Raw genomic sequence first — 26,024 nt, forward strand, 5'->3', positions numbered from 1 at the left:
TGCTAAAAGCCAAATTCATTTAGCAAGTGCTGTCGTTCTCTCCCTCTCCTCTCCGTCCTCTTTCTCTCCAGCTCTATAAACAGCCTGCTACATTAATCCTCCTCCTCTTCCTCCTCCTCTCCCTCATCCTCTTCATCCTCCTCCTCCTCTCCCTCATCCTCTTCCTCCTCCTCTCCCTCCTCCTCTTAGTCCTCCTCCTCCCTCATCCTCATTCTCTTCCTCCTTGTCCTCTTCGTCCTCATCCTCTTCGTCCTCCTCCTCCTCTCCCTCATCGTCTTCGTCCTCCTCCTCCTCTTCGTCGTTCTCCTCTCCCTCATCGTCTTCGTCCTCCTCCTCGTCCTCCTCCTCAAAAATCTTTTTTTTTTTCTTATTTTCTTCCGCATTTCCTCAGTTTCTCGCTCTCTCTTCATTATTTATTATTCACTTTTTTGTCGGAGTTTCTTCCAGTAGAACAAAACAATTATTTTCTCAACAGAGAAAGCAGAGAGAAAGAATGTGTCCACTTACTGTCAAATTCAGAGGATCTTCAGCTGTGTCTCATGATGCTCCTTAAACAATGGTTTGCTTACTTGTCATTTGGTCATAAGATTAAAAGCTCCAAGAAAAAGTGGACCGTGACTAAATGGGTTTAGATAGCAGCTTGTTTGAATGTGACTCAACACACACAACCCTGAACCTCCTTTGTCTTGCTGCTTTAAAGGTGTTATACCTGCAACAAATGCTAAAAAAAACACATCCTTTGTGTTGCTGCTGTAATGTTGTGTGCTTCTCTCTTGCAGACAACAAATCTCCCACATTGGCTTTAAAGCCTGACGGCTCATTTCTTTTCATTTGCGTAAAATGACAACAGTGAACCGCAGACTTCAACGGCGGTTTAGAATACTCAATGAGCAAATTCCAAGTTCGTCCGTTTCTGCCAATATTTTACAAGCATACGGAGGGAAATCCGCTGAAAGTGGCCTCGCAACACCACAGCACAATGAGGCCAGATGAATTCATGCAGGAACCAGTTGGCAGAAGCCTTCCGACCGACTTCCGTTCTGTGAATCTGTGGAAATCCTCACCAATAATATTAAAAATGACGATACCTCGAGACTAGGGTTAAATGTGGAATTAAATAGGTTTTACCAGGAATATACATTTTCGGTCGGTGAAAGTCAAAGAAAAATAGGAAAGAAAGTCGATACCCTTTGCAAGATGTTTTCCTATATTTATCTCAACTTTCTCCCCTTTTTGACCAGCGTAAACATGATGAATGCAATAACAGAGTGCGCATCGATGGAATTGTAAATCAACATAATAAAATCCCCAATAACATCCCCATCGCTCTGGCTCCATTTGTCCTGCTTTCAGGGCCGTAAATTAAGGTTCGTCATTTTTAACAGCCGGTATGAGCAGAAGGAATCATGGGAACATTAATGAGAGTAATGAAATATATAATCCACTGTAAAAAAAAAAAAGAGTATGTTGAAAGCTACCGTGAATTATTACTGCACGGAAGAGATAAATTCAAAATATGAGAACATTTGTGACCAATGAGAGAGTTGATCTGTTTGGACCAGTGTTTCTTGCATGAGGCCCAATGCATCCAAACACAGACGGTTAAAATGAGCGATCCCTGCGACGGCTGTGCAGATTGTTCGCAGGTGTGAGATGTGTTGGGTGGTTCCGGGGGTCCCGTCCCGTCTATCACTCCCAACCTCGCACCTGCGGGGCGCTACCTGTCCCGCGTGGCCCGGCTCCGTCTGGCCGCGGCGCTGCGTTTTTTTTTTTGCTCCCCAGAAAGCACTTTCATCCCGATCCTCATCACTAATTCATCTGCTTACGACCTCCATCCATCAGCGGCAGCTCAACTATGAAAACGCCGCGGGCGAAAACCGGCTACGGCCGCCGCGGCCCTCGGCTTCCTCCTCACGCCGTCAAACCCGCAAAGTCGCTTTCTCTTCTCTTTCCCTCCTCGTCACCTGCCTCCCCCCTTTCCTGCCTCCTGTCTTCTCTGTTTGTGTCGCTCCTTCCTCTCCTTCCTCTCCTCGCCTTTTCTCCCCCGGCTGCCTTTGTCTGACGCTCGCCGCCTGAAAAACAACCATTACCGCGAGAAGAGAAGAACGATGACAAGATAATGGTCTACTTGTAGTTACTCTCTTAATGTTAGATCCTCTCATCTCCTCTGGGAGCTTTCACAAATATCATCCTGCCAACTTGTGCTTTAGAATTACGACTCTGTTGGCTTTCTGTTCTTTTCCTTTGTTGTTCGTGTTGGAAAATGACACGACTGCTGCACCGGTATCAAGGTTACAAACTGCTGGTAGGCATTTAGTCACGTTTGAATGTTTAAAGCGTTCCTTCTTTGCCAGCTGTGGTCTGCTGGAACCATTAAAGGTCTTTTAAAGTCTTTGTAAATACACGGTTGTCGGGCTGTAAAACGTTCGCTTTGCTCAGTTGCTGAACTGCAGATGTTTATGGGATCCAAGCGCTTTCAGCTGTCGTCTGCGGCGTGTCCACGCTGGGTTTAATCCGTGCAACATCTGTCTGTCGCTCCGTCGGTTGATCCACCGCAGCGGCCTTTAGAACAACAGATGCATTGTGACTTTCTACAAGAATCCGCAGTGTGCAGATGATGGTGTTGCGGGTCATGTGACCCTTTTGTCTCGTGTCACCATGAGTGATGTAACTGGTGATCGACTCGATGTTTTATAGAGTTCAACAAACCAGTAAACCCTCGGTTAACAGTTTGTCCATGAGCTAAAGAAAGCACAGTCAATATCCCAAATTTATATTCAGATATCTGTTTATAGACATAAGTCACGCTGTGGAAATGATGAAGATGGAAAAGCGTCGTTTATTTTTTAAAAGCCTTAAATTGGACTCTCGGTGTCTCGATGTCTACGTCCTTCGTCCCCTCGTCGTCCCTTTACTTTCCTCGTCTTCGTTCTTTTTCACTACCTTTCCTCCCTACACCCCCCCCCACCCCCACATGCCGCCATCCCACCCGTACTTCTTCCCTTCCTCCCTTTCCCTTCGTCTCCGCTCACATTCGGCGCTTGTGATGGAGCGCGAGCTGTGTGGCTTTGCGACGCGGCCCTCGACCGCGGTCGGTTTGCGCCGCCGCGGCGGTTTCCTTTGGCTCGCCCGCCCGCCTGGTGTCTGGACGCCCGGCTGACTGACTGCTGTGTAATTGATGTGGTGAAGCATACGCACACACACCGCCACAGGTCTACCGTCATAAACTATGGTTGTGTAGCAGCGAGAAACAGGCCGGCCATCGGGGGTTCCAGCTTAATGCTCCCTGCTGCCTCAAAACTCCCACGACCAACCGCATCCATTCATCATCCCGTAATTGCATCCTGCTGAAAGCCGGTCAGTGATGAAGTTGAAAATGATTAGTGTGATGACTCATGATACTTTTGGTCCAGTGAGTGTGTGTGTGTGTGTGTGTGTTTAGCCGCATGGAGACAGGAAGAGCTCGGCCAAGTAGAGCGAGATTAAAGATTCAAGGGTTAACGGACTTGTCTCCTTCATCATCGTCTGAAACTACCGCTTTGGCTCTGTGGCTCATATCACTATTTTTATTCGCTTTCTGTCTCTGTATAGACGTCCCATCTGTCTGTGGCTGTGTTGCCGGTGCCTCAATGATGTTAAATAAGAACATCTCAAAGCGGAAGGAAAGATGGACGGAAAGAGGAAGCAGGAGGAGAGGAAATGAAACCAGTGTATCCAGAGATGATGTCATTCAGTGCGAGGGGATTTGGGGACGAGACCGGCGGGAAAGTGCGGTAATAAGGTTGTGTTGTGTGCTCAAACGTGTGCTCGTGCACGTGCGTTTCACCGCCCTGCATGGAGGCAAGAGGGAGAGGAAGCAGAGAGGAAGCAGAGAGGAAGCTGGGAGCCAGAGGGTGAATGTTGGAACATGCTGCACGCTGTGTTGACTTGATTAAATTCAGTTCTGTTCTATTTACAGTGGGCCGAGTCACTCAGCTATATTTGTACAGCGACGCAGAATCTCAGGCCTCGGATTGATAATCGCAGTAAGAATAAATGGCCTTGACAAAATTGGGGTAAATAAGAAGGTGAAGCGGTGCTGAGGGATTTACAATATTAATATTAGTCAGCAGCGGGTTGATACCTGTGAGTTACGCGGAATCCCTTCACGGGTTCATGAGCGATCGTTTAGCAGAAGCACAGACAGAAAACAGTGGATTGAATGCACAGCGTTCGTCCCGCGGGAGAATTCAATGAGGAAAACAAAATCCAACTGCAGGCGCAACAAATAAGACATTTTAAAAACATATTGCTTTCAAGCATAATTCAGAGGAAGGAGCTGAAAACCAAATGAATTCGGTTGGCGGGACTCGAACGCGACGGGCGGACGGGCGGACGCGTCTGGGTGAGTCAGTGTGTCGATGGCGAGTGCGTAGCGCTCTGAGTCAATGTCTGGTGACAGCTTGGGAACAGTCAGCCAGCCAGCTCCAGTCCCAGGGGACGCTCAGACTAGGTCACACACACACACACACACACACACACACACACACACTCTCATCCAAGACTGGCTTGATGCTCGCTCAATGTCACTTTGACATTTACTCTCTCAGGGAACGCTGCTGTCACCCAGGACTGTGTGTCATAAAATGGAAGCAAATTCCGTCAAAGTTGCCCCGTAGTGTACACGTATGCGTGATAACACGCACACTGTACATGTACGGGTTGAATCTAAGTATTTCCAGTGTGTTTAAATAATCTGTTTTAGAGAGCTGTTGACGGCGGCACACAGTGATGGATGTGCAACGTATTACACGTTTGATGTGCCTGCTGACGGGAAACTCATCACAGCGAACACACACACACTTTGTCTCGCGGCCACACGCATAAAACACACAAGACACACGTCGGTTCTTTCTTCATTAGCTTTACGTCTCCTACAGGAACACGGTACACCTGCCCTGCCCGAATCCCTTCTACACTGCAGACAAACCCAGGAGCACACACACACACACAGACACACACTCATTCCCTGGCTGCCCATGTTGTCCGGGCCTCCTGCCAGATGGTGTAATTTGGCCAGAGAAGGTTGTTCTGAAAAGTCATTTACAGACTCACTTCCCTGAATTATTATGACCTCAATTCTCCAGTATTTTTTTTCGTTCTGAGAGTTAAACACGGCCGTGTCTTTCCAGGAACACGAAGCCGCGGCTCCGGATGGATCCTTTAAATCTCAGCTGTCAACGGTTAAACCATCCGGAGGACTCGCTTCACCTCCGGCGTCCTCCAGCTCCTTCCAGTTCATGTCTGTGAGCTCCTGATGACGCCATTTCCCCACACGGTCGGGGTGGAGAGCAGGAATGTTGGCGTGCAGGGGGGATGTGGGGGGGTGGTGTGTGTATTTTTTGTGGAGCTAGTTTGTGCTTGCGTTTGATGGCTGGTTTGCATGTTGTGCATCAGGCAGTTCATGTTTTTTTTTGAGGGGGGGGCAAATGTTTGTGTTTGTAAGTTCATGACAGGGTGATACTGTGGGAAGTGGTTGAAGTCAGTTTATGAACCTAATCAACGTCACATGGCCCACGCAACGCGCCAAATGTGTGTGCGCGTGTGTCGATGTGTGTTGACCTGTTTTGAATATCTCTTCTCATTTGCCCCCCAGCACAAAATCTATGTCTGCACGTGCATGTTCATGCATACCTGTGTTTGTGTGTGTGTGTTTGTGTGTGTGCGTGTGTGTGCTTCCATTTGTAAGTTCGTTCATGTGCACGAGTCTAACCGCCGTTTGGATCATTTATGTGTTTGCCGACACGCACGACAAGAGCGCGTCAAGGAGTTAGAATGAAACGGAACCATTCTCGTTGTTAACAACTCGGCTGGAACGCACAACGCTACTGACGTAAAATGGTGCCGTAACGAGAACCGGGACTTCTCCTCAGCGCAGCGCGAGGGGCTCACGCCACTCGCCGCCGGTTTCCATTACGCAGCGCCGAGGCCTAAACTGGCCGGCGGGCGGGAGAGAAAAGATACAGAAATGTGAAGAGAAATGTCCAATAAGTCTTCTGTCTGTCCTGTTTGCTATTTATTCCCATCAGCCCCGGCGGTGGTTTTGTCCTCGCCACTGATCGGGAAGCGTTAGCGTGCTAGCTTGCTAACCTCAGATGGTGAATAGCTAAACATTACACGTCAAAATATTAGCACGTTTCTAAGCGACGCCTCAAGGAGCCGCTAGCGGGACCTCAAAACAAATCGAATTCAAAATACATCTCATCCTTCAAAGTAAACTATTTGGCAGTTGATAAAACCTTCTTAACAATGGAAATATAGTCTGCGACTTAGCTAACGGAGAGTTCTAATGAACCGTAATAATGAATTCACATAACCAATGATGATGCTCTGGATATTCCAGTGGCACTTTTGTAGTGATTTACATTTAGTGTTCGGAGTTGTTGGAAATGAACATGAGTCAACATTTTGTGAAATATTCACTCCACGGTTAGATGGAATCGAGCAACTTTGTGCTTCAAGAAATTCCCCGAGAGGCTGAAGAGATCGGCTCCAAAAAGACAGAAAAAAAACAGAGAAAATCGATGTTTCAGTTCTCTTTGTCTGTCAGTGTCGGTGTTTTCTCCATTTCTATCTAAAATGTGTCTCCTTCTTTGATGCCATATCTTTTAACAGACACACACACGCATACAGGACTCACGAGTGCAGTGTGCGTGTGTGTGTGTGTGTGTGTTGTGCGTGTCTGCTCTGTAAGGCCATGCAGTTGAACAACAAGATATCCCCCAGGATGCTCCAAACATGGCATCATGAATTTTTCAACACTGACATCTGCCATCTGCACCTTGGACGGCAAACACACACACACACACACACACACACACCAATACCGCATTCCTCGCATGCATCTGCTCGCTTCCAGCCTGTCTCACCTCCCTCTCTTCCTCTGTTTTTGAACGCTCTGCATCTGGTCCCAGGAACCCTTCAGGTACACTTCACACCTACGTAACGCGTCCCGCTGTCAAAGTGTTTAACGAGAGAGACGGGGGCGGCGAAGAGAAATGAGGCCCCGGGAAAAGATATTGATTAGTGATATCGATAAAGCCATTGCTTTTTCAGGCCGATGAGGCGTACGCCTGCAGAGTGGGACGGCGTTTGGTGAGCGGGATGTGTGCAGCGACATGCGGGGACCAAAAAAACACAACAGCAGCTAAACGATGCTGCTGCGGCTCGATAAACGGCCGGCTGTCACACGCGCATGGATTTGTTTGCCTGTTGGATCAAGAAGGGAAAAAAAGACGCAGAGGCACAAATGAAGTACACACACACACACACACACACACACACACACACACACTAAATGTGGTTGTTTTACTGAAAGAATGAGCCCAGTTGGGTTCATGATGACAAATTAAAACTTAAATAATATTATGTGCATTCAGGAGAGATAGAGTGGGAGAGATGATGATGAGGGTGATGATGATGAGGGTGGTGGTGATTGAAGAGGAGGAGGTTTTATTCACTGCAGTCTGACTCAGTCGCTATTAGTCACACAATTGGCTTGTGCCAACAGGCTGATCACAGTCTCTCCGACAGCCTGGAGGTACTGCACACACACACACACACACACACACACACACACACGTCAACACACACATATACTGTACAGTACACACACGCACTTACATTATGTAAATACTTTTACAATAGCTCATGCATTCAGACATACTGTACACCTACGCGCCAACCTACTCACACAAGCATGGACACACACACACACACACACACACACACAAACACACCCATCTAGATATAACACATGTATGATGACGACTAAGTCGGACAGTATACCACAAATCCTTACTCATAGTACACATGTCTAGATACACCACATACACAAATACGACATATTTCTATGTTATACAAGTACACGCACGACAGCTCATCAGATATGCAGCGATACGCCGCAGACATGCCGTAACGATTTTCCCTTTTAAGTGTGTGTGTGTGTGTGTGTGTGTGTGTTTAGAAAGAATGAAAGATATAGAGACAAATGCGACTACACACTCGCATAGAAATGCCACAGAGACGATGTGGTTGTTCTGATCTGTGCCTCCATGATTCCCTTCCTCTCGCTTTCCACCCATTTCAGTCGGAAGGAGACAGCTACAGATGCGGCCTTTATTCCGCTCAGTTGGAAACTTGACTTATGTCACAGAGATTTGATCTCGAGGGGTTTTGGATCATTATTAGTGGGACAGGAAGTCATTTTCTGGTATTTAGCTCCTTACGCTGACACATTGAACTTGAAATCAAACAATGTGTCTAACAGGTTCAGATGTTATTTTTCATGTCAGTTGAAGCCCTTTGTGCGGAAAGTCTCCCAATTTTAGTTGACAGCATGTGATTTGCAGATCATATCTGAGGTTCTGTTGCCTTCAACAACTGCCTAAAATCATTGACCTTTGACCTTCCAGTAGAACATTTCATTGCACTGCATTGCAACATCGGAAAGAGGTACAACTGAACGTGACCGCCCTTAAAAGTCAGTGCTGTAACCTCACGGTCTGTGTTTCTCTTCACAAAACAACAACAACAAAATACGTCACCGTCCACACACGTTCAAGCGAGACGGCCGCGGTTCTTTCCTGCAGCCCGCGGCAGGAAATAAGTCAGATGACGCTAATTGCGGCGCAGAGTGATACTGCACACACGTCCCTCACATACAGAGCCGCTAGTCGTGCAGCCAGGAAGTCACACTGATCTTGCAACAAAAAAAAACACAACATATGCGATCACACCCAGACACGTCAAAGCAACCCAAACATAGCCCCACACACACACACACACACACACAAATAACAGCCAAATGTTTGCACTACAAGGTCAGAAAGTCACATGTGTTTGCAGACGTTGAGGGACTTGTAACACACCACAGGTACAGGCACATGGCAGCTTTATTTGCTCCGTGTGTGTGTGTGTGTGTGTGTGTGTTTTCCAGCCTTTGAACAGACGTCTATTTATCCGGCATCAAACCAGACCAGAGTGTGTCCAGAGTCCTTCATCGGAGGGTCGGGGGTTTCTCTCTCTGCCGCGTCCCATTACCGCCTGCGCAGATCTGCAGATCATTTCACCGACTGACTGACTGGCTGCTGAGTGACAACTGTGTGTTCGAAAGTGTGTGTGTTTGTGCGTGTTTGAGGAGGTGTGGTGATGGATTTCATTCCCATATATTCCTTTGTTAATCAGAACAAGGAACAAGAAGACAGATGTTGACTAATGAATCGCAATTCGAGGACAAGTTACTATTTTCAACCACACCGCTTTCAATCCCATAATGCATCGGTTTGATATCACATGCATCTAAATTCAAACACTCTGAGAAAAAGCGAGGATAAAATATCAGGTTTCAGTGCCACACTTTTCTTTTTCAACTGAAGAGAGCGTGATTGTTTCCAGACGGCAATCAGGAATAAAACTTTTTGCAGTTTCCTGGCTGAGAATTAAGCTCCTCCATTACCGTCCACCTCGACAAGCCATGCAGGCTCACTTCCTCTCAAGTCAGAAAACGCTCAACGTGTCCGAGGGAAGAAGATGTACGCGCGAGGAGGAGCGGGTACACAGAAAATGCCAAATGCGTATTCACGCACTGAACATTGCAGTCAGCGAGGGTCTGACTTTGATGTTTCTTTAATAGGTAGACACAGTCAGGACGTATTTCCACACTATGCATTTTGCATCCCACAGCCACATGTTCATAAATATGAGAGTGGCCTCTTGAGAGAAAAATAAGTCAACTAGCCCATCCATAAACCTTCACGTCAGCCTTTCACACAAGTAAAAACATGACAATGAGTAAAACGGGAGTCAGCGTGTTTATATTTTCACTCTGCAGCAGCAGCAGTGTTATAAATGTGGTCCGTGGAGGGAGTTATCATGGCGACGCGTGTTGACACGCACAAAACATTACCATATCATTGGGAAATAAGTGGCATACAGCAACACGGGACTCAGACAGGGAGTGTGTATATGTGCTTTTGTTATATAAAAAACTATATATAGGCAGCATCGAGGTACCGGAAAGTGTGAACAATCAACTTGGTTGTGCGTGTCTGACTGTATAAAGTTGTATTTGTGTATTTTATACTCGAGCGAGTATTCATGATATGGAGAAAGGAAAAAAATAAGGAAGAAGGAAATAAAAAAGATAGTTTCTAAAGAAGGTAACATAGCAGGAGACCAATGACTTGAATGTCACACATTGTAGACCTGCGAATACCCCTGCAGGTTGTGTTTCATGTGCCTCACTGGAAGTCTCCCCATTCACTGACTTTGATTTCAGTGTGTGAAATAAAGGATAAACATGCCTGCATTGAGTCGGACACGTCTCACAGTTAGTTAGGTGTTTCCTTACTGTGTATGCGTGTACATTGCCTGTGTGTGTGTGTGTGTGTGCGCGCGTACTAGTAGTAGTTGAAATAGCAGGAATGTAATGAACGGCAGAATTTACTGAGCATTTATGTAGCGTGACGGGCAGCGTTCGTGCGTGTGTGTGTGCGCAGAATAATTGGGACTTCAATGCCCACAATCCCCACAGGCCGCTCAGCGCCCCTCCGCCGCTCACAGTCACTCCGCCGCAGAGCTGGCAACGCCATTGGCGCGAGTCCCCCTGTGACGTCAGGACCCAACGTGGGGCACCATCGACAACGATTGGTTAGAGCGAAGCGTCGTTCGAGCCAATCGGAGCGTCCGTACGGGCCTGAGACGAGGAAGAGCTTTTAAGGTGGAACCGCGGAGTTGCCGGTGATTGAGACGTTAACACACTTAACTTGAGCTCCTTGTGGTCCTCGCAGCGGGTTGTTGTTCTGACAAAAAGTGCAAAACACGTGCAGTCACATAATGGACAGGTGACTTAGTTCCAATGTCACGTCGTCTTCGACTGCCGCTATTTTAAGGTAGAAGTTCATGTGAAAACGTCGCGGTTGTCTTCGTCAAAATCCGGTGGATTTGCGTGTGTTTTTTAATGTTAGCTAACGTTAGCTCACGTTAGCTCGAGCCGTGATTCCGTGAGCTAAGTATGCTAACTAGAGACCACAATAGTTGTAAATAAATACCCCTTTTTGGCCTAATTTAATTTGAGTGGATAATTTTTTTTTTATGTTTTCAAATTTAAAACAAAATAAAATACTATCTTATAGTATAATCATATTATAATATAATACTATACTATAATAATATATATGCTATTCTGCAATAAATGTTGACCACCGTCATTAACCGAGGTAATCAATGCACATTACTAGTCAGCTTGTGTAGTTTGCTAACGCGCGAGCTGACGTCATGGCGTCTTTACGTTAACAGCCGATTGTGCTCCTCTTTGCTTGAGGTTCTGCTGACCTTCCCTCTCTTCTGTGGATCTCCTCTCCCCGCAGGTCCTCACGCTCCTCAAAGGCCGAGGGTCAGAAGAACCCACTCGTTTTGAGAGCGAAAGCGCGGTGGCTCCTGTTAGGGATTCAAGAACGCTCCTCAGCGTCTCTCTCTACGGCGGCCGCCAACCTTTCGTAACGTCTGGACTGTGTTGACTTGTGTCTGCTGTCCCATCTGTCTCGGTAAAGCCCGGTGTGAAGAGTCGCGGGGGAATAACTACCTGCATAATCCTTTCCAGACAATTAGATAATGCTGATTAGCACACTGGGCTATATGCGGAACGGTGTTGGTGGTGTTGGTGTTTGTCGGGTGGGGTCACCGCCGGGCGCTGAAGAGGTTCATCCTCTTGGGGCCGAATTTCGCGGCAATCTATATCCATCGGGCTATAACCGTCTTCTTAGCGCCTCGCGCAGCGCGTAGGCCTCCCGGGTTTGAATCCCGGACAGCTTGTGCCTTTCTCTGTGAGTGTCTGGCAGGATGACCTTTCCCAGACGGAGGCCGCCCGCGCGGGTCGCTAACTCTAGGACGCTCGTAGCGCCGGTGTGAAGGTGCTGCGGTGCCTCTGGAACCAGAGTGTGGAATGACGCTCCTGTTTTCCGTCTCTTGGGTTGTTTGTTTTAATGTGGCACTCTTGCTTTCATTAAAGGCAAAACTAGGTGATTTTGCTGCTGCAGCAAAGAGTCGTAATTGAGGATAGATGTGCGATGGTTTGGACCATGAACACCTTCGTAAGGGGCCCCGTGGACTACGGCGAGCGGGCGCTCCGGTCCGGTTTCACGTCGCCGGTGAAGATTGGGTTCTGGTTTCAGCCTGCAGAGCGTCGGTGACGTCACGCTGCGAATACAAGCCCTTCATCACAGTTGTTATCCAAACACTGAGATCATGCTGTATACATTCTTTTTTTTTCCCTCCCCTCTAAATGTTTACCCCCGTCCACGATGTCCTCTCTTTAGCGAGGACGAGTTGAACCCGAGTCACTCATCCACTCGTCCCTTCTCCTCCGACACCCAGACAGGTGTTTACATGCGCGGTTTCTTTAATGCCTCCTTTCTGTTCCCGCGGACATGGCGATAAAATGCTCAAATGAGTCACAGTGCAAATTCAAACTAGCTGAGTTTAAATGTGTTAACACAAGCCAGCATTACGCTCCCTCGGATGGATCTATAGTGTTTGTTAATGGAGTGCATTAGATAATAGGATTCCTGCGGTGACCTAAATTGAGGATTTGGGGCTGCCCCCCCCCCCCCCCCCGGCTAAACCGCTTGTTATCAAAAGCAGTTTCGGTCTTTCTGGAAAACCCTCCAACGGATGCCAAGACCGTCTCTGTCCGATTCCACAGTGTCGGATTAATGGCCGCTTGATCAAAGGCAGCGCTGCCCCCGGGTGAACTCGTTTATAAGCGGCGCCGAGCGGCGGCCCCCGGGGGGGGCCAGACCGGCGTGCCGTACGTGGAAAGGCTTCGAAACACCAGGCCTCGGACGTTGGTCCGGGTCCACTCACTGGGCGTCTCTGTCAGACGGCGTCGTCGTCTCGCGGCATCTCGGGTATGTTCCTGGCGTGTCGTCCTCCAGACGCTCGACTCGTTTGATTAGGACGCCGTGATGCTTCTGCGCTGCAGCTTTGAGGGATTTAGCGACACAATGTGTGGCCCCGGTGCCCGTCCCCTTTAAATACCTGTCGTAGGTGTATATCCTTTTTAGTGTTTGAGAATAAACAAACCTAGGGAGGAGGAGGTGGGTGGAGGCGGGGGGGGGGGTAAGATTTCCGTCTTCTCCAAACAAAGCACTGTTGCATTTCAGGGAAAAGAGAGATGAATCACTTTCTGTGTGGCAAGTGTTTTTTTTTCTCTCTCTCCCAGAAGACCACCTGTGGGGTCAGAATAGTAAATGTCAACGCTGAGCTCAATCAATACGATCCATATAGTACAGTCGTATTGTTGTAGATGGAGGTTTGAAAATGACTTGAATTAAAAAAATAATGTATGCAAAAGAAAAAAAAATCAATTGCTTCCACTGGATGAACTCCTTCCTCTGTCTCCGCCTTTCTGGTTTTCGGGAGGGTTGACTTAACGCGGGCCGACGCAGGCGATGCTCGTAACACACACACACACGCAGTCGTCCAACATCTGGATGCAATTCGCAACCGCGTCAGTCCGCCCGTTGCATCCCAAGTGTTGTTTACACCTGGATTTATACGCGGTAAAGCACGAGTGGATAGCCGTCCAATCATCCAAGACGCATCTTAATGCAAGGTGTAAACTGGGTAATGAACAGATCACTCTGTGTGTGTGTGTGTGTGTGTGTGTGTGTGTGTGTGTGTGTGTGTGTGTGTGTGTGTGTGTGTGTGTGTGTGTGTGAGAATCTTGATTCATATCAGTTTAGCCTAAGTCTCTGTGCATGACTGATTGCTTTGTCTGCCTGACCGCAATTGAAAAGGGATCCACCCCCCCCTCCCTCTCTCCCCCTCCCTCTCTCCCCCCTCACCACCCCCTCCTGTGTGACTGGGTGTCTCCATCCACGCGGCTCCACCTTAAGAGGAGCTTTAGCAGCCTGTCGTGTTTGTGTTGAAGCCAACAGGCACAATATATTACAGTCGAGGGCTCGCTGCTGAAAAGCCCGCTGGATCCTCCACTGACCTGCTGTTCTCTCCCGCTTTCCTCTCGCGTTTTTTCGTCTTCATTTAGATTAAAAACAAAGCTCTCTCTCTCTCTCTCTCTCTCTCTCTCCCTCCCCCTTCTCCCCTCCCTCCTCTTCCTCCTTCTTCTTCTTTCCTTGCTCTGCTTCCTTTCTGCGGCAGCAGTGTTTAGTGTGTCAAAGAGAGAGTGAAGAAGAAGAAGAGGAGGAGGAGGAAGAAGGAGCAGAGAAGACGGCTATTTGGACTTGGGGGCCGAGTGTGTGTTTGGACGTCTCCCTGTTGGACGGCCGGGAGACGAGGAGGAGGAGGAGTGTCATGTCACTACGTTTGGACCTTGACTGATCACAGGGCGATGAAAACGGATCGCAGGTTTGGAGGGAAAAGGGGGGGGAGAGACACCGAGAGGAAGACAAGGACGAACTGAGACTTTTGGTTTCCCTGGGAAAAGAGGAAGAGGAGGAGGTTAAAGTCTGCCGCTCGCTTTTTATCATGACATTGTTGGATAAACGAACCGCCGGATTAAGTTGTGTGTAAGCGGGAATATTTGCCAGGGACAGAGACGGAAAGAGACTCCGGAAGACTACTGTGTTGCAGAGTGTGTGTGTCTGTGTGTGTGTGTGTGTGTGTGTGTGTGTGTGTGACCGGTGGAGGGACGAGGAGCGGAGGGCCAGGCGACCAACCTGGCCATCAAAGGGACTGGCAGCGTCTCCTCTCCTGGGATCATGTACCCTCAGGGCAGGCATCCGGTAAGTACCTCCTCACGTCTCTCTGCCTCCCTTTCTGTCCCCCTCCCGTCTACACGTACGTCTCTCGACCCGCAGTCTCTCACTCGCCTTTCGTGTCTCGCGTTGTCCTCGGCGCCTGTCATCTCCCCCTGCCCCCTCGGTGCCTCCCTGCTCGTCCTATCTCGTGTCCTTCCTCTCCTCTCCTTGCTCTCGCACGCTCCCTTTCCGACCCTCTGCTGTCTCCCGTCTGTCCTCGCCTTTTTTTGTCTTTCTGTTCTTTTTCAGCCTGTCCTTGTTGTCCCTGTCTTGTGTTGAGTTGTGAGGACAGTACTGTAACACGAGGGTTATGTACACACACACACACACACACACCACCTCCCTCTTTATCTGCTCTAATCAGGTGACTTTCTTGATGTTTATATTTGTTTGTGGCTGTTTTGTTGTCTCTAAGTGTGTGTGTGTGTGTGTGTGTGTGTGTGTGTGTGTGAGAACAGATCTGCGTGTGTGTGTAAATTTGTCAGTAAACCTAATTTTGGTTTACACACACACACACACACAGGCTGAAGAACTTCCCTTTCATTACCTCTTTAAAGTCCCGTCTTAAAGCTGAACCCGTCAGCAGCAGCGACAACTCGCCATTAATTTACCTGACGGGGTAAAAAAACCCGGAAAAAACGGCGAAAGACGTTTAGACTTAAAATCACTGGAGGATGAATGGCAGTTTAGGCCGAGTCTGTCCGAGGCCGTTCCTTTCACGGGGGCCCCGGTTGCTATAATCAGATTTGGTTGTCAGTCTCTTTGTATCTGGTACAAATGGGTCAGTGGGCACTTTGCCCCGCAGCCAGCCAGCCGCTCACTCACTGAGCCAGCCATCACACGGAATTATGAATGACATTTTCACCAGCGGAAGGCATTGAGGATTCAATTATATGTACAGAGGGAATGCTAATAAGCCAGCCGCCGCTATCGAACGGAGGGAGACGCTGAGAGAAACCGGACAGAAGTGGGGAAAAAAAACAAAAGGGAGAAATTGAAAGATGTGAGAGCCAAGAACGATAAAAAAAATAAAGAAAAAGAAGAATTCTTTAGGAAGGCCGGGGGTGGAAAGAGGAGTGAAAATGGAAAAAGATGCAAAGGGGAGAAGCGGGTGTGATGGTTCCTCTGTTCTCTCCTTTAGAGGCGCATCAGAGAGCTTCCTGCTGCGATGCGCTTCGCTTGTGAGGAAGTTCAATCCCAGAGCGAGCCGATCGATCGGCCCTCTCTCTCCTCCTTCCTCCTGCAGGCCTCCTCTGCCCGTGCAACTTTATTTCTGGTGTTGCTATGAAATGTGACCTGTGTGGAGAGGTGTGAGGGTGCGTGGAACAAATGTGTGCACGTGCTTGTGTGTTGTTACAGACTGTGTGTATGAGCATTAGATTAGTGTGCGTTCGTCCTCAAAAATGCAGATTAGACACTGATGAAGAATCAAAATCAATAAAAACGTGTTTTTAGGTTTTACATGTGAGATCTACCTAACTATGTCCAAGCTTCATCCCCACGATATGGTGAAGTGAGATCGGGGTGAAGAATTGTGTAGCAGATAGTTTATGGATTATTAAGCTGAAGAAAACTTTCTGCAAACTTGATCTTGACATCGCAATCGAGTATAAAAACCCACGTAAAGACAACAATCACTTCTTTTTTATCAAACCGCGCAAGTACCCAACCACTGGAGTTCTACTCCTCTGCGTGTCCTCGTTGGCGTCGGTCAGAGGTCGCGGCCCGCTGAGCGGCGCTCCTGGGAAGGCGTCTCAAGGCCGCTCAGCCACTGTTTTTATCTCCTATTTGTAATCCGAGGAGAAGTCGGAGGTTTGTTCCTCTTTTGCTCTGCTGGGAAAAGGTTCAAACGGAACGGAGCCGCAATGGGTTTGTGTTTTCTTTGTGGCGAGCGTTATCAGGACTTAGTGAGGTGTGTTTTTAATGACTCTCTTTAGTGCTTTAATCTATTCATCTTTGTAACAACGGTGTGTGTGTGTGTGTGTGTGTTAAGGTGTGAACTTGTGTGAGCTTTATGCATTCATTGATTCGCCTTTAAGCGTGAAGCGTCTTTGTGCGTCTTCGGTGTGTGCACCAGGTACACGTTTGTATTTGTCCTTGTAAAAGAGTGTGTGTGTGTGTGTGTGTGTTGGAGTTCAGAGGAAGGGTAAAGGGAGCGCTGTGGTTTGTGTGCGCCGTGCCAACAACAATAAATGAAGCCCCGGTCCGACCTCGCCTGTTGCTGTGACCGCATTAGACCCTCGATTGGCCGCCACACCTCAGTGACGGGGAGGATTTACCGGGTTTCCGCGGTTAAGCCCCCCCACTCTTTACCTCATTTCACATATGTATCCAATAAAGCGCCAACGCCATCTCGTCTCAAGCGGCGGCTTCCCGTCGTCTGGAGGATCGAGATCAGACAGTTTATTTGTTATTCGTGTAAAGAGGGAGACAGAGAGAGACCAGGCGAGTGTGAAAGAGAAGTTTAATTGTTGACGGTGGAGATCGCAGCAGAATCATAAGACAAAGTATCACCGGATACGAAATTAAATCCGCTCCAATCGCTCCGATGTACATGAGCTGTGCTCGTTTCTGTTGGGCTACGGTAGAGTCGCACTCACTTTTTACAGCCAAGCAAACACACTATGGCCAATTATGTGGCCGCATGTGCGCCATTAATGAGGGTGGAGCCTCTAGAAGAGGGCGGGGCTTAAAGCTGACTGCGTGTCTGTGTTCAGTAGGTGTCGAGGTCGCGTCGGCAGGACGCGCTGAACCATTTAGCGCGGTGAATTTCCCGCATACACGGAGCCATTTGTATTTTTAATCTTTTGGCGGCCGGCCTGTGTGGGGCAGTTGTTGTTGGCTGTGGAGAGGCAAGAAAAATGTCTTACAAGCCGCCCGGGTTTAAAGGAAGCGGCCCATTTTTCTGTCCTCCAACCCCGTGTCGCTTCTCGCCCGCCTGGTTAAACGCTGCCCTGACCAGCCTGCTGGTTGACGGGCCGGCCGAGTGGCCATTTTATTCGCCGGCTGGTCGGCCGCCAGATTTAATTGACAAAGATGTCTGTCGGTTCTCGGGGCTGCACAAGAAGGGGGCCCGCTAGCGCTGAATGAGCTTCTGTCGTCGGACAGCAGAAGAGCGCCGGCTCGCTCTCAGTTATCGAAAAGCTTCGAGTGGACCAAAAACCGCCAGTGGCGTCTTAAGGAGATGGATGATGGGTAACCTCAGGTTGTCACCTCCCGGCGCGCTCCAAACCGCTGAGCACACAAGTGGCTCTGACACACTTGGTATTTCTCATCTATCCGTGTGCCCTTTTTCCCCCCCTAAATATTTCACCAGCCGATTATTATTTCATGCGCTGATCTGAACGTGTCTCTGCTCGTCTCAGAGACGAGAGACACGGGGCGGGAGGAAGAACAAAGGGGCTGCAAAGAAGAAGAGGGGGGAGCAGCACAACAGAGGGCACAAGAAAGAATATAAAATATTTGGTTTGTGGGCGTTTTGTCCGGATGAATCCGACCATGCACGGCCACGCCGGAGGCCAAACGGGCCCTAACGAGTGTCCAAAAGGACACCGACCGCTCCAAGTGTCCCAGCCTTTGTTATCCATGCCCGAAAAACCTGGTTGCAATGTTCTGACCAGTAACACTGGTTACTGGCTTTAAATGTTTGTCCAAACTCTGGGAAAGAACTTGCAAACGTGTTGCATCTAACTATAATCTTATATCTAATTACAGTGCTGAAACCCAATTGTGAAATGATCAACATTGCGTTGCTTTTAAAAAAAAAAAATTCCTGGTGAAGGCAGACAGACAGGCGATGGTTGCAGCCTCCCACCTCCGTCCTGTTATGTGATACGGCGCGTTGCACTTCGCCCGCCACTCCTCCCCTTAACCCCCCCAAAGCTAATCCTTCCTAATTCTCCGCTTGCCCGTGCCAGCTTGGCCAAATTGTGATTGACTGCTGTTCCACATTGTGTATGTATGAGTGTGTGTGTTTTTGCACACAGGCTTGAGCACAAGTCACCCCCCCCCTGCCTCCCCCACGCCCCCCTTCACGTCTCCCACCCACCCCTCCTTCCTCCACCTAGCTTAACCGGATCAGTTTTGGGTTTCAGGATCCCCTATGCTGGCTACTATGACACACACACACACACACACACACACACACACAGGCGGTAGGATGGTTTTTGGCCCACGGTGAAGCACTATTGGACCCCTCACCGTCTGGGAGGCCATCTGTCACAATATAGGAGAGACCAGATACACACAACAACAAATGTGAGTCCCGCTGTGCATACGGCACGACTTCATGACGCCTCCATCTTTGCAAACGCTGCAGAAGGATGCACATTTATCCCCACTCTGTTCTACCTGCTCTAAGTGCCCATGAGCAAGACACAGGGTCTCCTGCTATTACTAATTAGCGTGCACTAATTTAATAGCGAGTTTTCCGGACTCGACAGAGCTCAGCATTTCTCCTCGTGCCCGAGCACCTTGTCTGTGTCTCTCGTTTTCTCCCGGCTCATAAGAACTTTGACTGCTCCGGTGTCCGAGGAACCTCTTTCCAAAACGTGCAATTTGCGAATCAAAAGAAAGACGACGACGTCGCCGGGGGGAGGGAGGGCGGTTGATGAAAGCGGATCAAACGTCCCTCCTCGGCACGCCGCTGCCGCCGCCATGTTGACACCAGCGGTCGTCACTCGCGGATCCCTCGCATAATCCTGATCTGTGACTGCGGCCTTTGTTGTGTGACTTAGTGCTGCTGATGTAACCCGCCGGCAGCACTTCATGCGTGTGCATCGGCGTGAGTGCGTGTCTGTGCGCTCATGTTTTCACGGCAGCAGATGGCGGGGGCAGCGCGTCGCCACAGACGGCTGGACGGTGCACAGGGCCGCCGCCTCCCCCCTTCCCCCCCCCCCCCCCCCCCCCCCCCCCCCCCACCCGCCGCCCGTCTATGTCTCCCCTCCTTCCCGTTCCCTCGGTGTCAGGCGGATGAATGGCCGGCTATCTCTCACAGTCGCTCTTTCATCATCTGTCCCTCTGCTCGTTCTTTCACTCCACTGTAAAGATGTCAGACGAGTCCATCCGTCTGTCAGATGACTATCTCTCCCCCCCCTCCCCCCCTTCACCCCCTCACTCCCATCATCAATCCATCCGTGCTCTTTCCCTCACGGTTGGTTTACGTGTTCTCTGGCTGAATCTGCGTGTGCAGTGTGTGTGTGTGTGTGTCTGTTTGTTTGTGTGTGTGTGTGTGTCTGTTTGTTTGTGTGTTTTTCTGTGCGCTCGCGGCTGCGTGGGCGTGTGTGTTTGTATCCGTGCGTGACAGATCATTATCCCCCTCCCCCCCCCCCCCCCCCCAGTCCTTCTCCTCCCCTCACTAAGTGTGTGTGTGTGGTGTGAATCAAGGTCAGTGGGGATCTGTTGGCAGACCCCCCTCCCCCCACAACTCACCCACCCGCCCATACTCACCCGCCCATACTCGCCCAGATGGTTTGAGTGTGTGTGTGTGTGTGTGTGTGCGCGCAGTGCCTATCCGGCCATCTAGATGTCCCCGCTTTGCCCGCCTCAGCTCAGTTTAGCTCGGCTCAGCTCGGCTCCGTGGATTAATTACCGGGGAACCCACCGCGTCCCCGACCTCCACCGTCGGACTAATTGAAATCTAATTGGATCGTGCTCGTCTAGACCAATGAGGCCGCCGCCGATGTTTTAGCCGTAGCCGCAGGCCGAGAGGCACCCGGCTGCACTTTAGCCGCTCGGTTTGGATGGATGGCTACGTGGAGAGTAAAGCACCGGGTGGATGGATGGATTCCTAGTTGGCTGAGGTCACTAAGTAGGAAACCACACACTGTGTGTTTTGTGACTTAAGGTACTTGAGTTGACTCTGTCACAGGAATTATAACCTCCGAACAGTTGAGCACGTCCTTTCCAATTCGAAAATAGTCCGATCCAATGCTCAGACCAAAGCTGCATTTTGAGTCGTGGCCGTTTGGGGCTTTAAATCGTGTTGAAAGGAAACAAAGTCAGAGTTGGTTCTTTTCCGGTACAAGTAGCTAAAAGCACTGGATCCAAGCGGTGCTAAATCTTGCGAGAAATTTGCCTCGTTGGCAGCACCGGAAGCCCTTCCCTCCAAAGCCCCCCCACTAAATTATCATAATAACGTAATCATGCCTTCATGCACAGATCTGGGTTCTGCTCTGGGTGCACTAGTCATACAGTGGACACTAGTGGGACACTAATGAGATGTCCTTGTCTCCTGCACTGGAAGCGTCTGGTGTGGCGCGAAGCTCAATGATCACCGGCAGGTGACAAGAAGTGACAAAAAGGAAGTGGCAGCAACACCTGGCAGCCAGCATCCCCCTGTGGCTAACAGCGGGAGTCCCACACTGCAGGGGAAACCCGCTAATCCAAATTGGGAGAATACTTTTCTTACATAAACAAATCGCCCATGAGAATCCACAAAAAAGAAAAAATAAATACGACCACTTGTGGATCGTCTAGATTTTCCAGACTACCAACTAAGCCCCATCCCCAAAAATAAACCGCCTCAAAAATCGGTGCTTTGGACAAAAGCAGACGTGGAGGGCCGGCGCTGGAGGTATGGAAGTGGACCCCAGGGAGCTGCTCACTTTGTTGGGCCTTCTTTAGCTTTTAGTAGGTGAGAGACGCAGCTGTGATTTCCTATAAGTTATTAATTTGACGCTTCCTCCCTTCTCAGCTCTTTGTAGGCTGGAATACATTAGCAGGCTGGCAGAGCGCAGAGGATGGTAATGTGGAAGATGGGGAGAGCGGAGGAGGAGAGGGTGGGGGCGGTGGAGGGAATGAGGAGAGTCATTAGAGGAGGAGGGGAACAGGGAGAGGACACGGCTTTATGATGTGTGGGGAAGAGGGAGTGACCTTCCCTCTCACTTTCATCTTGGCTTTTTTTCTCCCCCGAGACACGCAATCGCACATTCTCACACACACACACACACACACACACCTACGTAACTGTGTGGCTCAGGCTTGTGCAGGTGCACGTGTGACTACACAAATACGTAACTGGCACCTCAGTATCCACTTTTCATCTCTTGCTTCTCTCCTCCTGTTTCCCATGCAGGTTCCCTTGCAGCCCGGGCAGTCCTTCAAGTTCACAGTCCTGGAAACTCTGGACCGAATCAAGGAGGAGTTCCAGTTCCTCCAGGCACAGTATCACAGGTACACAGGCAATATTACAATACGTTCACATAAATGTGGTGCTGAAGAATGCTTTTATAGTTTGGACAGTCCACATTTTCCAGTTCATTTGAATGACATAAACTGACGAGACGTAAACATGCCGTGAAGCGGTTGCCTAGAAATGCAGTTCGGTTTATAGTAACAACACATTGTTGTTCAAATCTGTGGAAGTCAGTTTTTTAATAAATTAACCCGTAAACACAATATGTCAGCGTGGCTGTCCGTTAATCTCTTTATTTATCTATTCATCAAGACATTGAATACAAAATACTGTCGAGTGACAGTGAGTGGCAGCCCTTGAAATGTAATCCTGTCTAAACAACCACAAAAAAGAAAAAAATCAAATCGTTGAGACGTTCACACATTTGGACAACAAATATTTGCACAATTAGATGTGGCGATACAAAGCGCCGTCGTTGACTGAAGCAACACGTTTAAAGGAGAAAAGACTCGCTTTGATACGAATATATATACGAATATATGAACGCGACACAACCGAAAAAGCACAAACCCGACGCGAAGTGTGCTGCTTCGTCAGGAGCAGAAACCCACCGATGTCCACACGACGCATACAGCCAGGCGATAAACACACGGGGACTTGTCAAAGCAGCCCCACATGTGGGGGGGGGGGGGGGGGTTGTGATGAATTGCGGTGGTGAATAGGACAGCAGGACCCTGCTGGCAGTAGCTTACCATGAAGGTGATATTTTTCACTGTCACTTTCAACCCTAATCCCCGGCCGCACTGTGTGGCTAAGAATACTCTTTTGCTATTTGCACAGCCTTAAACTCTGTGTGACCTCTGCAATATTTCCCGCGGAAGAAAAAAAAAAAGAAATTGCCGTTTATTTCCATGCACGCCATTCACTCGGCGCCCGTGTGTGTGTGTCCTTTTCCCGTCCTCGTGCAGCCTGAAGCTGGAGTGCGAGAAGCTGGCCAGCGAGAAGACTGAGATGCAGAGGCACTACATCATGGTGAGTCCAATCAGCCCGCTGCCGGAGCTGCGCGGTGATTTGCGGGTGTGACCCGGGTCACTCGGGGGACTCTGAGGAGAGTATGATGGGTTCCTGTGTAGGAATTACAATCAGGGGAGTCGAATCTGTGCCTTTGAAAAGCCGGATTGACCTTTTTTTTTTTTGTGTTTGCTGTTCAGAAGTAAAAACTGTCGAAGCCACTTCAAGGTTTTTCTTTGCTCCCCCCCCCCGTCACTACTCTGACTTCTCATTCTGTCTTTTGACTTCTCATTTCATTGACTGCACGTCTGAGGAATGCTAACACGCTAAAACAGAGTCCTAAAAACAATCAATATCTTTTAAAAACTCGTAGCGGAATGCACTTTCAAACATCCGCCAGCTCCAAAACGAGTAAAAACAAGTTTGTTTGTCTTTCTCTCAAACTGTCACGCTCACTCGTACGTCTGTCTGAAACGAGGCTCGTCTTTTCCGTCTCCCTTACCTTTCCTCTGCCTCGGCCTCGCGGTCTCTTCTTCCTCTCTCTGCGTTTCCTGTCGCGCGCTAACAGCCTGAGCTCCCTCTGCGTCGCCGTGTCTGTGCGACTAAAGGCTCACATGTATCGTAAGCCTTCGTCTGTGGTACAAAACCCACACAGAGCCGAGCGGAATACGATACGCACCATCTGCTAAGCTGCTCGCATTTCATAAACCTGGGAGAGCAGGCGGGATCAGCGCCGTAAGCTAGATAGACACACAGATGGGTGGAAAGGGGGAGAGAGGGGGAGGCAGAGAGGGAGAGGGACATAGACGGACGGACAGACTGAGAGGGAGAAAGAAAGCAAGGACGAAGACAGGAAAACTGGCAAAGGGACAAATGGATTAAGGAGCACACAGACAGACAGGCTGAAGATAAACCGATAAAACACACAAATACACAGAACATACACACATTCATTCATCCAGACACAGACACACACTAAGAGTTGTCATGCTAAACATCAGTTTGACCTCATCAGTTCATAAGTAAAATGATCCTTAATGCCTGTAAACACCTTGATTCCACTTCGGCAAACTGATTAATAGCACGTATGTTCACCTAAAACTCACTCGGCTCAGACTGGCGAGGCCTCCGGCGACCACCAGTAGTCGTAAATAACAGCAGAATGTTCTAGTCGCATCCTCGACCCACTAGTTACATAAACACAACACAACTAGTCCTTATAACAAATCCGTATAGTTGCGTAAAGGATTGTAATATATGCAAACAAAGACGCTCATCACGTCTGTTAAAACAAAAGGGACCTTTCAAACCTACCTCATTTCATAATAATATCCTCTCTTTGCTTTTCAAAGAAGTACAGTGGAAAAACCTCAGAAAGCCTCATTCTGTGGTTTCACAGGACTATTGTGTCCCGGCCATCGTCGTCCTCCTTCAAGTCCTCGCCGCTCGGTCTCCTACAACAGGTGTGGCGGGTGACCGGGGCGGGCGGGCGACATTTGATCACACGGATCGCCACAGGAGCATGGCGTCTGTTTTCTGTTGTATTGAAGTTCAACGCTGAGCGGAGACGCAGCACTGCGGCAGTAGGTCAGGGGGCTGCAGGTGCAGAGGACACGTCCACAGAGGTTGGCATGGCAGGTGGTCAGCACTCACAGGGATACGACATTTGAATCGGGGCTCTCTGTGGTGTCGCGGCTAGCAAAGTGCTACGCTACTGCATAAGGATGGCTGAGAAAGAGAGGGAGGGGAGTGTGAGAGAGAGAGGCAGGCTCAAAGGGAAAGATGGCTTGAGAGAAAAAAGGCTCAGCGAGTGTTGGGAAGGGAAAAAAAAAAAAAGAACAGGCCACTGCTGAGGGAGGGAGGGAGGGATACAAAGGGAGGCAGAGAGAAGCAAATAAAAGAGGAGAGGAAGAGAGTGATGGAGGCAAAGGAGAGATACAGAGGGAACGAGAGAGTGAAAAAAAAACAGCTGAATGAGAAATGAGTGAGACTAAATGAGAGAGAGATACCAGGGGAGAGAGGGAGGGAGGGGGAGGGATGCTGCAAAGGGATGAGGGAGAGAAGAGAGTATGCAACACAGCGGCCAAGAGAAAGAGATAGTGATGTGTTTGTGTGTGTGTGGAGGGAGGAGGGGGGTGTGAAATGAGAGAGAGGGGGGGAGAGAGAGAGGGAGAGAGAGAGAGCACAGACACGTAAATAATGTGAAGCAACAACGGACTCGCTGCGCCCACAGAGGAGATAACCCAGAAGGCTATATTTAGCTCGTTAGGCCTGTCATCCACACTGAGGCCTGTTTCCACAGGATGGGGCGGCGCTCGCCGCGCTGCTCATCACGTGGAATACACGGGGGAGGGGCTGGCAGGGCCCATGCACGTGCATTCTGCATGTTTATGACCATTTAAAAACGGCGTTTTTTTTTTTTTTTCTGTGAGCCGGTGAGCTGGCACTTTTGTAAAGACGGGCGAACGTCGTCCGGCGGCGCGAGGAAGCAGTGTGACGTCGTTACTGAGTCACAACGTCCCGTCACTTCCTCCCCCTTTGCTACCAGATCCGGGCGTTAGATCTTAAAACGCGAGGCTGCTGCTCTCGTCCCGTTTCCTATTTTTATGAAGGCAACGATGTATTTTGATTTGTTTTATTTGGAGGGATTGTTACGCTAGTCTCTACTCTTAATTTATGTAGACGTTCAACCTGAAAATCAGATAATAGATTCATTCTTTTATATTTACATTGTAAGATCCAGAAACGTGACGGACATCAAAAGAAATGATCATAACCAACTCAAATCACATTTCATCGAGTTTTTTTTTCTCTCCTTCAGGGATGGAGCTTTTCAAAGTCGGAAAGTTTGTTCTTCTTCACATTTGCCACCTTAATTCTATACCTGGCGATGGGTTTTACACAGGAGATGATGCCACAACCCTCTCAAATTGCTCCCGTCTGTGCAGCGTTGCTGCAGTTAAAACAGCGGAGGCAGTTTTTCGGGAGAGTGAATTTCTTTGTTTGGCAGAACCTGCTCGCTATCTTTTTGGATGGAATATTTTCAGTTGGCTGCTCTTCTAGACGGCTTCATTTCTTTG

General features: G+C 49.1%; 1 protein-coding gene and 1 long non-coding RNA gene across 6 annotated transcripts in view; one reads left to right on the forward strand and one right to left on the reverse strand.

Annotated features, from left to right (window-relative positions):
• Window positions 1-10,731: 10,731 nt before the first annotated feature.
• The window catches only part of tle2b (TLE family member 2, transcriptional corepressor b), a 55,528-nt gene continuing 40,235 nt past the window's right edge, over window positions 10,732-26,024 (forward strand). For 2 of the 5 annotated variants that reach the window (XM_078108498.1, XM_040183748.2), the window contains exons 1-5: window positions 10,732-10,931; window positions 11,409-11,585; window positions 14,203-14,783; window positions 21,874-21,971; window positions 22,902-22,965. In XM_078108498.1, the coding sequence (XP_077964624.1) occupies window positions 14,760-14,783; window positions 21,874-21,971; window positions 22,902-22,965 (186 nt within the window). In that variant the 5' untranslated portion in view covers window positions 10,732-10,931; window positions 11,409-11,585; window positions 14,203-14,759. Of the gene's footprint in view, window positions 10,932-11,408; window positions 11,586-13,986; window positions 14,784-21,873; window positions 21,972-22,901; window positions 22,966-26,024 lie in introns of those variants that run through there. The other 3 variants (XM_040183749.2, XM_078108501.1, XM_078108499.1) reach the window with 2 other exon arrangements.
• LOC144411471 (uncharacterized) lies at window positions 22,211-23,663 on the reverse strand. Its single transcript, XR_013468645.1, has 2 exons — window positions 23,447-23,663; window positions 22,211-23,058 (listed from the first exon to the last, which is right to left on the reverse strand). It is a non-coding gene; the product is annotated as an uncharacterized LOC144411471 (long non-coding RNA).

This window comes from Gasterosteus aculeatus, chromosome 8, assembly GCF_964276395.1.
Source record: "Gasterosteus aculeatus chromosome 8, fGasAcu3.hap1.1, whole genome shotgun sequence".
Classification (NCBI taxonomy): Eukaryota; Metazoa; Chordata; class Actinopteri; order Perciformes; family Gasterosteidae; genus Gasterosteus; species Gasterosteus aculeatus.